The 12283-nt window shown below is 45.2% G+C and overlaps 1 protein-coding gene across 1 annotated transcript in view; it reads right to left on the minus strand.

The window, feature by feature from the left end:
* LOC138644801 (aldehyde oxidase-like) overlaps positions 1–12283 on the minus strand; it is a 211714-nt gene that overhangs the window by 127265 nt on the left and 72166 nt on the right. Inside the window, exons 4-5 of the mRNA XM_069733620.1 lie at positions 11217–11359; positions 10499–10592 (exon numbers count right to left, since the gene is read on the minus strand). Of these exons, the coding sequence (XP_069589721.1) occupies positions 10499–10592; positions 11217–11359 (237 nt within the window). The remainder of the gene's footprint in view (positions 1–10498; positions 10593–11216; positions 11360–12283) is intronic.

The raw sequence follows: 12283 nt of genomic DNA on the forward strand, positions 1-12283 counted from the left end.
ACTTGGGCAGCAGTGCCCTGGTCAGTGTAGTAGTAGTTGAAAGAATGGACCGCAGACAGGCATCGAAGGCCTAAAATAAAAAAATTGGGCTGGCTGTAGGCAATTTTAAATTGGTTCCAGGGGTACACGGGCAGCAGTGGTGTGGTCAGTGGAGGCCTAGTGGAAGGAGTGACCGCAGACAGGCATCGAAGGCCTAAAATAATCACACATGGCTGTAGGCAATTTTAAATTGGTTCCAGGGGTACACGGGCAGCAGTGGTGTGGTCAGTGGAGGCCTAGTGGAAGGAGTGACCACAGACAGGCATCGAAGGCCTAAAATATTAACACATGGCTGTAGGCAATTTTAAATTGGTTCCAGGGGTACTTGGGCAGCAGTGCCCTGGTCAGTGTAGTAGTAGTTGAAAGAATGGACCGCAGACAGGCATCGAAGGCCTAAAATAAAAAAATTGGGCTGGCTGTAGGCAATTTTAAATTGGTTCCAGGGGTACACGGGCAGCAATGGTGTGGTCAGTGGAGGCCTAGTGGAAGGAGTGACCGCAGACAGGCATCGAAGGCCTAAAATAATAACACATGGCTGTAGGCAATTTTAAATTGGTTCCAGGGTTACACGGGCAGCAGTGGTGTGGTCAGTGGAGGCCTAGTGGAAGGAGTGACCGCAGACAGGCATCGAAGGCCTAAAATAATCACACATGGCTGTAGGCAATTTTAAATTGGTTCCAGGGGTACACGGGCAGCAGTGGTGTGGTCAGTGGAGGCCTAGTGGAAGGAGTGACCACAGACAGGCATCGAAGGCCTAAAATATTAACACATGGCTGTAGGCAATTTTAAATTGGTTCCAGGGGTACTTGGGCAGCAGTGCCCTGGTCAGTGTAGTAGTAGTTGAAAGAATGGACCGCAGACAGGCATCGAAGGCCTAAAATAAAAAAATTGGGCTGGCTGTAGGCAATTTTAAATTGGTTCCAGGGTTACACGGGCAGCAGTGGTGTGGTCAGTGGAGGCCTAGTGGAAGGAGTGACCGCAGACAGGCATCGAAGGCCTAAAATAATCACACATGGCTGTAGGCAATTTTAAATTGGTTCCAGGGGTACACGGGCAGCAGTGGTGTGGTCAGTGGAGGCCTAGTGGAAGGAGTGACCACAGACAGGCATCGAAGGCCTAAAATATTAACACATGGCTGTAGGCAATTTTAAATTGGTTCCAGGGGTACTTGGGCAGCAGTGCCCTGGTCAGTGTAGTAGTAGTTGAAAGAATGGACCGCAGACAGGCATCGAAGGCCTAAAATAAAAAAATTGGGCTGGCTGTAGGCAATTTTAAATTGGTTCCAGGGTTACACGGGCAGCAGTGGTGTGGTCAGTGGAGGCCTAGTGGAAGGAGTGACCGCAGACAGGCATCGAAGGCCTAAAATAATCACACATGGCTGTAGGCAATTTTAAATTGGTTCCAGGGGTACACGGGCAGCAGTGGTGTGGTCAGTGGAGGCCTAGTGGAAGGAGTGACCACAGACAGGCATCGAAGGCCTAAAATATTAACACATGGCTGTAGGCAATTTTAAATTGGTTCCAGGGGTACACGGGCAGCAGTGGTCTGGTCAGTGGAAGTCTAGTGGAAGGAGTGACCGCAGACAGGCTTCGAAGGCCTAACATAACAAAAATGTCAAAACAATGGTATTGTCAGTGCCAGGCATTGAAGGATGTCAGCGCCTAGACTACACATTGGTGAAGCTGTGAGAGATAATTTTGCTAGTGGTAGAGCACTGTTTGAGCTGGGGGGGGGGGAACTGGCTTGTGGCCGGCGGTACAGGCACAGGGCCCCTCATATTACAACGGTGAGTCTGACGTTGGGTGCGCACCACCACCGCCAGAGACACTTTATTGTACTATGAGGGACCCAGTGGCAGTGCCGTCGACCAAAAGCGGCCACACCCACCTCTTCAGACAAACAGCACTCTCAAGGGTCCAAGCGCAAAGTGGCGATAGCACGACCCCGTGTGGGGAGTTTGGCCATTTCGTGAGGTGGAAACATGTCGTATGCTGGACAATCAGGTGAAGAAAATTACGAGATTGGAAAAGTCATTCAGAATAGTCCACAGGCAAGACCTTTTCATAGGAAAGCTAGGTGTCAGCCGGGCAGGGTGGGGCAAAAGATTTTGAAATCCAGTTGTGGTTCATTTTAATGAAGGTTAGATCATCTACATTTTGGGTAGCCAGACGAGTCCTTTTTTCTGTTAGTATTGAACCTGCAGCACTGAATACTCTTTCTGATAGGACACTAGCTGCCGGGCAAGCAAGCTCCTGCAATGCATATTCTGCCAATTCTGGCCAGGTGTCTAATTTGGATGCCCAGTAATCAAATGGGAATGACGGTTGAGGGAGAACGTCGATAAGGGATGAAAAATAGTTTGTAACCATACTGGACAAATGTTGTCTCCTGTCACTTTGAATTGATGCTGCAGTACCTGTCCTGTCTGCGGTCATAGAAAAATCACTCCACAACCTGGTCAGAAAACCCCTCTGGCCAACGCCACTTCTGATTTCTGCCCCTCTAACACCTCTGGTCTGCTGGCCCCTGGAGCTCGTGTGAGAACGATCACGGGCGCTGTGTGCAGGGAATGCCAGAAGCAAACGGTCAACAAGAGTTGATTGTTTTGTTGCTAATATTAGTTCCAAGTTCTCATGTGGCATAATATTTTGCAATTTGCCTTTATAGCGAGGATCAAGGAGGCAGGCCAACCAGTAATCGTCATCGTTCATCATTTTTGTAATGCGTGTGTCCCTTTTGAGGATACGCAAGGCATAATCCGCCATGTGGGCCAAAGTTCCCATTGTCAAATCTGCGGTTGTGCTTGGTTGAGGGGCAGTTGCAGGCAAATCTACGTCACTTGTGTCCCTCAAAAAACCAGAACCCGGCCTTGCCACGCCACCAATTTCCCGTGCCCCCGGGAAAGCTTCCTCATTAAAAATATACTCATCCCCATCATCCTCCTCATCCTCCACCTCCTCTTCGCCCGGTACCTCGTCATGTACACTGCCCTGACCAGACAATCGCTGACTGTCATCAAGGCTTTCCTCTTCCTCTGGTGCAGACGCCTGATCCTTTATGTGCGTCAAACTTTGCATCAGCAGACGCATTAGGGGGATGCTCATGCTTATTATGGCGTTGTCTGCACTAACCAGCCGTGTGCATTCCTCAAAACACTGAAGGACTTGACACATGTCTTGAATCTTCGACCACTGCACACCTGACAACTCCATGTCTGCCATCCTACTGCCTGCCCGTGTATGTGTATCCTCCCACAAAAACATAACAGCCCGCCTCTGTTCGCACAGTCTCTGAAGCATGTGCAGTGTTGAGTTCCACCTTGTTGCAACGTCTATGATTAGGCGATGCTGGGGAAGGTTCAAAGAACGCTGATAGGTCTGCATACGGCTGGAGTGTACAGGCGAACGGCGGATATGTGCGCAAAGTCCACGCACTTTGAGGAGCAGGTCGGATAACCCCGGATAACTTTTCAGGAAGCACTGCACCACCAGGTTTAAGGTGTGAGCCAGGCAAGGAATGTGTTTCAGTTGGGAAAGGGAGATGGCAGCCATGAAATTCCTTCCGTTATCACTCACTACCTTGCCTGCCTCAAGATCTACAGTGCCCAGCCACGACTGCGTTTCTTGCTGCAAGAACTCGGACAGAACTTCCGCGGTGTGTCTATTGTCGCCCAAACACTTCATAGCCAATACAGCCTGCTGACGTATGCCAGTAGCTGCCCCATAATGGGAGACCTGGTGTGCAACAGTGGCAGGTGCGGATGGAGTGTTTGTGCGACTGCGGTCTGTGGACGAGCTCTTGCTTCTGCAGGAGGACGAGGAGGAGGAGGAGGAGGAGGGGGTGCGAACGGCTACAGACAACTGTTTACTAGACCGTGGGCTAGGCAGAACTGTCCCAAACTTGCTGTCCCCTGTGGACCCTGAATCCACCACATTTACCCAGTGTGCCGTGATGGACACGTAACGTCCCTGGCCATGCCTACTGGTCCATGCATCTGTTGTCAGGTGCACCTTTGTGCTCACAGATTGCCTGAGTGCATGGACGATGCGCTCTTTAACATGCTGGTGGAGGGCTGGGATGGCTTTTCTGGAAAAAAAGTGTCGACTGGGTAGCTCGTAGCGTGGTACAGCGTAGTCCATCAGGTCTTTGAAAGCTTCGCTTTCAACTAACCGGTAGGGCATCATCTCTAACGAGATTAGTCTAGCTATGTGGGCGTTCAAACCCTGTGTACGCGGATGCGAGGCTAAGTACTTCCTTTTTCTAACCATAGTCTCATGTAGGGTGAGCTGGACTGGAGAGATGGAGATCGTGGAACTAGCGGGGGTGCCGGTGGACATGGCAGACTGAGAGACGGTGGGAGATGGTATTGTTGCCGCCGGTGCCCTAGATGCAGTGTTTCCTACTACGAAACTGATGATTCCCTGACCCTGACTGCTTTGGCCTGGCAAAGATACCTGCACAGATACAGCAGGTGGTGCGCTAAATGGTGGTCCTACACTGCCGGAAGGGATGTTGCGTTGATGACTAGCTTCATTGGCCGAGGGTGCAACAACCTTAAGGGACGTTTGGTAGTTAGTCCAAGCTTTCAAATGCATGGTGGTTAAATGTCTATGCATGCAACTAGTATTGAGACTTTTCAGATTCTGACCTCTGCTTAAGGAAGTAGAACATTTTTGACAGATGACTTTGCGCTGATCAATTGGATGTTGTTTAAAAAAATGCCAGACTGCACTCTTTCTAGCATCGGATACCTTTTCAGGCATTGCAGACTGAGCTTTAACCGGATGGCCACGCTGTCCTCCACCAGGTTTTGGCTTTGCCACGCGTTTTGGGCAAGATACGGGCCCGGCAGATGGAACCTGTGGCGATGTTGATGCCTGCTGCGGCCCCTCCTCCTCCTCTGCTTCAGAACTGCTGCCGCCTGCACCCTGTTCCCCCAATGGCTGCCAATCGGGGTCAAGAACTGGGTCATCTAATAACTCTTCTTGTACCTCCTGCGCAACTTCGTCTGTGTCACCGTGTCGTTCGGTGGTATAGCGTTCGTGATGGGGCAACATAGTCTCATCAGGGTCTGATTCTTGATCAGCACCCTGCGAGGGCAATGTTGTGGTCTGAGTCAAAGGACCAGCATAGTAGTCTGGCTGTGGCTGTGCGTCAGTGCACTCCATGTCAGATTCAATTTGTAATGGGCATGGACTGTTAACTGCTTCACTTTCTAAGCCAGGGACGGTATGTGTAAAGAGCTCCATGGAGTAACCCGTTGTGTCGCCTGCTGCATTCTTCTCTGTTGTTGTTTTTGCTGAAGAGGACAAGGAAGTGACTTGTCCCTGACCGTGAACATCCACTAACGACGCGCTGCTTTTACTTTTACCAGTTTCACGAGAGGAGGCAAAAGAGCTAGAGGCTGAGTCAGCAAGATAAGCCAAAACTTGCTCTTGCTGCTCCGGCTTTAAAAGCGGTTTTCCTAATCCCAGAAAAGGGAGCGTTCGAGGCCTTGTGTAGCCGGACGACGAACCTGGCTCCACAGCTCCAGACTTAGGTGCAATATTTTTTTCCCCACGACCACCTGATGCTCCACCACTACCACTACCCTCATTACCAGCTGACAATGAACGCCCCCGGCCACGACCTCTTCCACTAGACTTCCTCATTGTTTTAAAAACGTAACCAAACTAACGTTATTTGTTGCAGTCACACAACTTACACGGTGAGCTATAACTTCAGTATGATTTAGCTACCCCTTTACAGGTTGGTGAGACCACCGCGAAAATCAGGCACAATGTTACACACTCTTTTTTTGGTGGCTGCAAATTAGAGAGATGCCCCACACGCAGGACTGTCACTGAAGCACAAATGTTAATATTAATGTCACACTATTATTTGTTTTTTATTTTTATTTTTTTCAGGAACACTTTAGAAACCCCCCCAAAAAAAAAAAATTGATTTTTGCAGGGAGAATTTAGAAAACAAATGTAACAAACTATATGCTTTCTATGGGCCACTGAGTGAGAGATGACGCACACAGGAATCAGGAGTGGCACACAAGCCCAGAGGCCAATATTTTTCTACCAATGATTGATGGAGTTATTTTCTCTGGTAGATTTTGGAACCCAAATCAAGGAAAAAAAATATAGGCTTTCTATGGACCACAATTGGAGAGAGAGAGAGAGAGAGAGAGAGAGAGAGAGATGGCACACCCAGGAGTCAAGACTGGCACACAAGCAGAAAGGCCAATATTAATCTCCCACTGTTTTTTTTTTTTTTTTTTTTTTTTCAGGGAGACTTTAGAAAAAAAAAAAATAAAAAAAATATGATTTTATCAGGAAGAATTTAGAAACCAAATAAAATAAAATGATTTTTTCAGGGAGAATTTAGAAAACAAATAAAACCAAAAATAGGCGTTCTATGGCCCACTGACTGAGAGATGACGCACACAGGAATCAGGAGTGGCACACAAGCCCAGAGGCCAATATTTTTCTACCAATGATTGATGGAGTTATTTTCTCTGGTAGATTTTGGAACCCAAATCAAGGAAAAAAAATATAGGCTTTCTATGGACCACAATTGGAGAGAGAGAGAGAGAGAGAGAGAGAGAGATGGCACACCCAGGAGTCAAGACTGGCACACAAGCAGAAAGGCCAATATTAATCTCCCACTGTTTTTTTTTTTTTTTTTTTTTTTTCAGGGAGACTTTAGAAAAAAAAATAATAAAAAAAATATGATTTTATCAGGAAGAATTTAGAAACCAAATAAAATAAAATGATTTTTTCAGGGAGAATTTAGAAAACAAATAAAACCAAAAATAGGCGTTCTATGGCCCACTGACTGAGAGATGACGCACACAGGAATCAGGAGTGGCACACAAGCCCAGAGGCCAATATTTTTCTACCAATGATTGATGGAGTTATTTTCTCTGGTAGATTTTGGAACCCAAATCAAGGAAAAAAAATATAGGCTTTCTATGGACCACAATTGGAGAGAGAGAGAGAGAGAGAGAGAGAGAGAGAGAGAGAGAGATGGCACACCCAGGAGTCAAGACTGGCACACAAGCAGAAAGGCCAATATTAATCTCCCACTGTTTTTTTTTTTTTTTTTTTTTTTTTCAGGGAGACTTTAGAAAAAAAATAATAAAAAAAATATGATTTTATCAGGAAGAATTTAGAAACCAAATAAAATAAAATGATTTTTTCAGGGAGAATTTAGAAAACAAATAAAACCAAAAATAGGCGTTCTATGGCCCACTGACTGAGAGATGACGCACACAGGAATCAGGAGTGGCACACAAGCCCAGAGGCCAATATTTTTCTACCAATGATTGATGGAGTTATTTTCTCTGGTAGATTTTGGAACCCAAATCAAGGAAAAAAAATATAGGCTTTCTATGGACCACAATTGGAGAGAGAGAGAGAGAGAGAGAGAGAGAGAGAGAGAGAGATGGCACACCCAGGAGTCAAGACTGGCACACAAGCAGAAAGGCCAATATTAATCTCCCACTGTTTTTTTTTTTTTTTTTTTTTTTTCAGGGAGACTTTAGAAAAAAAAATAATAAAAAAAATATGATTTTATCAGGAAGAATTTAGAAACCAAATAAAATAAAATGATTTTTTCAGGGAGAATTTAGAAAACAAATAAAACCAAAAATAGGCGTTCTATGGCCCACTGACTAAGAGAGAGAGAGAGAGATGGAACGCTTAGTACTGGCACACAAGCCCAAAGGGCAATATTAATCTCCCTTTTTTTTTCCAGGGAGAATTTCTAAAACCCCCCCCAAAAAAAAAATAGGCTTTCTATGGCCCACTATTTGTGAGAGAGATGGGACGCTCAGGACTGGCACAGATGGCACGCTCAGGACTGGCACAGAAGCCCAGAGGCCAATATTAATCTCCCTTTTTTTCTGGGAGAATTTATAAAACCAAAAAAATATTTAAATAGGCTTTCTATGGCCCACTATTTGTGAGAGAGATGGCACGCTCAGGACTGGCACAGATGGCACGCTCACAACTGGCACACAAGCCCAGAGGCCAATATTAATCTCCCTTTTTTCAGGGAAAATTTATAAAACCAAAAAAAAAAATAAATAGGCTTTCTATGGCCCACTATTTGTGAGAGAGATGGCACGCTCAGGACTGGCACAGATGGCACGCTCACAACTGGCACACAAGCCCAGAGGCCAATATTAATCTCCCTTTTTTCAGGGAAAATTTATAAAACCAAAAAAATATTTAAATAGGCTTTCTATGGCCCACTATTTGTGAGAGAGATGGCACGCTCAGGACTGGCACAGATGGCACGCTCACAACTGGCACACAAGCCCAGAGGCCAATATTAATCTCCCTTTTTTCAGGGAAAATTTATAAAACCAAAAAAAAAATTAAATAGGCTTTCTATGGCCCACTATTTGTGAGAGAGATGGCACGCTCAGGACTGGCACAGATGGCACGCTCACAACTGGCACACAAGCCCAGAGGCCAATATTAATCTCCCTTTTTTCAGGGAAAATTTATAAAACCAAAAAAAAAATTAAATAGGCTTTCTATGGCCCACTATTTGTGAGAGAGATGGCACGCTCAGGACTGGCACAGATGGCACGCTCACAACTGGCACACAAGCCCAGAGGCCAATATTAATCTCCCTTTTTTCAGGGAAAATTTATAAAACCAAAAAAAAAATTAAATAGGCTTTCTATGGCCCACTATTTGTGAGAGAGATGGGACGCTCAGGACTGGCACAGATGGCACGCTCAGGACTGGCACAGAAGCCCAGAGGCCAATATTAATCTCCCTTTTTTTCAGGGAGAATTTATAAAACCCCAAAAAAAATAAAATAGGCTTTCTATGGCCCACTATTTGTGAGAGAGATGGCACACTCAGGACTGGCACACAAGCCCAAAGGCCAATATTAATCTCCCACTGTATTTTTATCAGGGAGAATTTATACACCCCACAAAAAAAAATACAGAAAAATGAAAAGGCTTTCTATGGCCCACTATGTGAGAGAGATGGCACACACAGGGATGGCACTCTAGCAGAAATGCCAAATTGCCAATCTTAATCTCCCACCAAAAAAAAAAAAAAACAGGGAATGTCCTACAATTACTATCTCCCTGCCTGCAGTAATCTCAGCCAGGTATGGCAGGCAGCTACTATCTCCCTGCCTGCAGTAATCTCAGCCAGGTATGGCAGGCAGCAATAAGGAGTGGACTGATGCACAAATGAAATAAAAAGTGTGGACAAACAAAAAAGATAGCTGTGCAGAAAGGAAGGAACAAGAGGATTTGTGCTTTGAAAAAAGCAGTTGGTTTGCACAGCGGCGTACACACAGCAATGCAGCTATCAGGGAGCCTTCTAGGGCAGCCCAATGAGCTACAGCGCTGAGGGGAAAAAAAAAAAAAAAAAACTTCCACTGTCCCTGCACACCGAGGGTGGTGTTGGACAGTGCAAATCGCTGCAGCACAAGCGGTTTTGTGGTTAATGGACCCTGCCTAACGCTATCCCTGCTTCTGACAAAGCGGCAGCAACCTCTCCCTAAGCTCAGATCAGCAGCAGTAAGATGGCGGTCGGCGGGAACGCCTCTTTATAGCCCCTGTGACGTTGCAGACAGCAAGCCAATCACTGCAATGCCCTTCTCTAAGATGGTGGGGACCAGGACCTATGTCATCACGCTGCCCACACTCTGCGTTTACCTTCATTGGCTGAGAAATGGCGCTTTTCGCGTCATTGAAACGCGACTTTGGCGCGAAAGTCGCGTACCGCATGGCCGACCCCGCACAGGGGTCGGATCGGGTTTCATGAAACCCCGACTTAGCCAAAAGTCGGCGACTTTTGAAAATGTTCGACCCGTTTCGCTCAACCCTAGTGGTGAGCACGATTTTTTTATCTTTTGTAGTGTTCCACTGCACCATTAGCACACTGGGTGGTTTCTGGGTGTCTTTCAATAATATATTGATATATAATTTAATAATTGAACTACTATTGTTTTATTGATACCCGGGCAACAGTGTTGTGCTTTATTAATTAACTCCAAGATGTTTGGAACAACCTCCCTGCCAAGTTCCTTCACAATCTGTGTGCAACTATTTAGAAGAATTGATGCTTTGTTGCTGTTTTGAAGTCAAAGGGCTTCAAAAATTAACTTATTTTAGATTTCTCCTTTGTTCATTCACTTTGAATTTTGTTAATTGATAAAAATAAACTATTAATACTTCAATTTTTTTAAGCATTTTTACTTTGCAGAATTTTTTCCACACCTGCCTCAAACATTAGCACAGTGCTGCAGTGATTCCTATTCTGCATTCAGACCACAATCATTTCCTTCTGTTTTTAGTTTGTGTCCTTAGCAGACTAATGTAATATCAAGATTTAGATATAAAAATCAGTGAGGGACAGCTCAATACTGGAGTAAGCAGCTTTGGCTTATGTGCATAAATCTATGATGCATATACACCTTCCTAGTAATTTACCTTGTGATGCAAGATTAAAGGTACAGTTTCCAACCGCCAGAATAGGATTCAGTTCCCAGGAAGAACTTCCACTTAAAATGCTTCCCCCAAGGGACTACGAGAAAAGAGAAATGTCTAGTGAATGTGTGCAGTGTGTTCGGTGAAACATATCCACTTCTACAACATTTTAATATATCACACTTTTGTTCTCAGCTGGCCATCAATATCCATTCCACAAGAATGTCGGATGTCGGACTGCACTCAGATGAAATCCCAGCGCAGTCCGATGTTTCGCACGACCGATCATCAGATGCACCAGTAGCATACTGGGACTGTTCTCTCATGTCAAATCGGCATGAGAAAAAAATCGCTGATCGCCACTGCCCCATAGTATAACATTCTGCCAAGTATAGTATAACATTCTGATAAAACATGGAATCGCACTCGGCCTTGTTATACACTAGTGTGAGCGAGCCATCGGACAAACAATACATTTTAAAAGCAAAATATCAATAATTATCTGATACTTATTACCGGGATCACTTTCTTTACAAGCAGAGCAGTGGTGGGCAACTCTATATTAATCAGCCTTTGTCTTGGAATAGAGTGAGTAAAGAGTCATTTACGATGTGTCCATGTGCATATGGACAGCCTCTCTACTGGCAACAGGAGCGGTCCTGCTTTATTATTTGGATTAAGTTTATACTTTTAAAAAATCATATTTGAAAAAATATCTTACTGCTTCACATCTTATGTGCTTTCCCGACAGCTGTCGTAGAATGACCCGAAAGATCTTGTTTTTTTCTTCTGGTAACTGAGATACTGCCTCTGACAAGATAGATCGAACCATTGCCAGACTGCATGCTGCTCCTACGGTGATACCTGAAGCAAATACATGTGCGTTACACCATAATGAAGAAACATATGCAAATCGGTCCAGTTTATACATAAGTTCACAATTCGCTACGTTTAGCATGCCATCTAGCTGATGTCGCACATAAAGGGGCATTCTTAAGTTGTGTCTTCACCTGCTCACAGCTCTGCCGTCTCCTTACTTCCTGGTTGCCGTGAGGGTGGGTCCTCCTCTTTGAAGGACAGTTCTGGTCAATTTTCTTATGCATCTGTCATTGTTTTGAAGCATACCCTGTTATCACTGTATTTGCATACAGCTATAACAGTGAATTTGAACAAGCACAAGGCTCAAGACAGTGACAGTTGTGACTAGGAGGACTGCTCTGGAAACTGTCCATGTCATGGGCCAGAGAATTGTGATTATGCAGGACTGAAAAGAGCAGCTCGGTCAGGGACTGAGACGTGATTATGCAGGACTGATAAGAGCAGCTCGGTCAGGGACTGAGACATTATTATGCAGGACTGATAAGAGCAGCTCGGTCAGGGACTGAGACGGAAGGGAAGGGAGGAGAGCTGCTAACTGTAGCTAGCTGCTGTACAGAATTCAATAGGCACTGCACATACTCGGCCAGGTTCTGGTAGTCGATCTCCTTGCAGCAAGCTGTCCACCATGTAACAGAAAAGCTCTCACAGCAGGAGTAGGAAGGCAGATGGAAAAAGCAAGTCATTTGTAAACTTGTTTATTGTCATGCTTTCTCACTTACTGAACCACTTTAATAACATGTGAATACACCTTTAAATGATCCCCAACTTGTCACTCTTCAGTTGTTTTGAGACTACATATTTATTGGCGACATCTGAAGATTTGCAAGGTGGAGATCACTGCTGTATATAGTGCAAAATATAGCCGGGCTCAAATTCAGTCATATATGAGCTTTAAATTGCATCAAACTT

This window comes from Ranitomeya imitator, chromosome 7 (genome assembly GCF_032444005.1).
Source record: "Ranitomeya imitator isolate aRanImi1 chromosome 7, aRanImi1.pri, whole genome shotgun sequence".
NCBI lineage: Eukaryota > Metazoa > Chordata > Amphibia > Anura > Dendrobatidae > Ranitomeya > Ranitomeya imitator.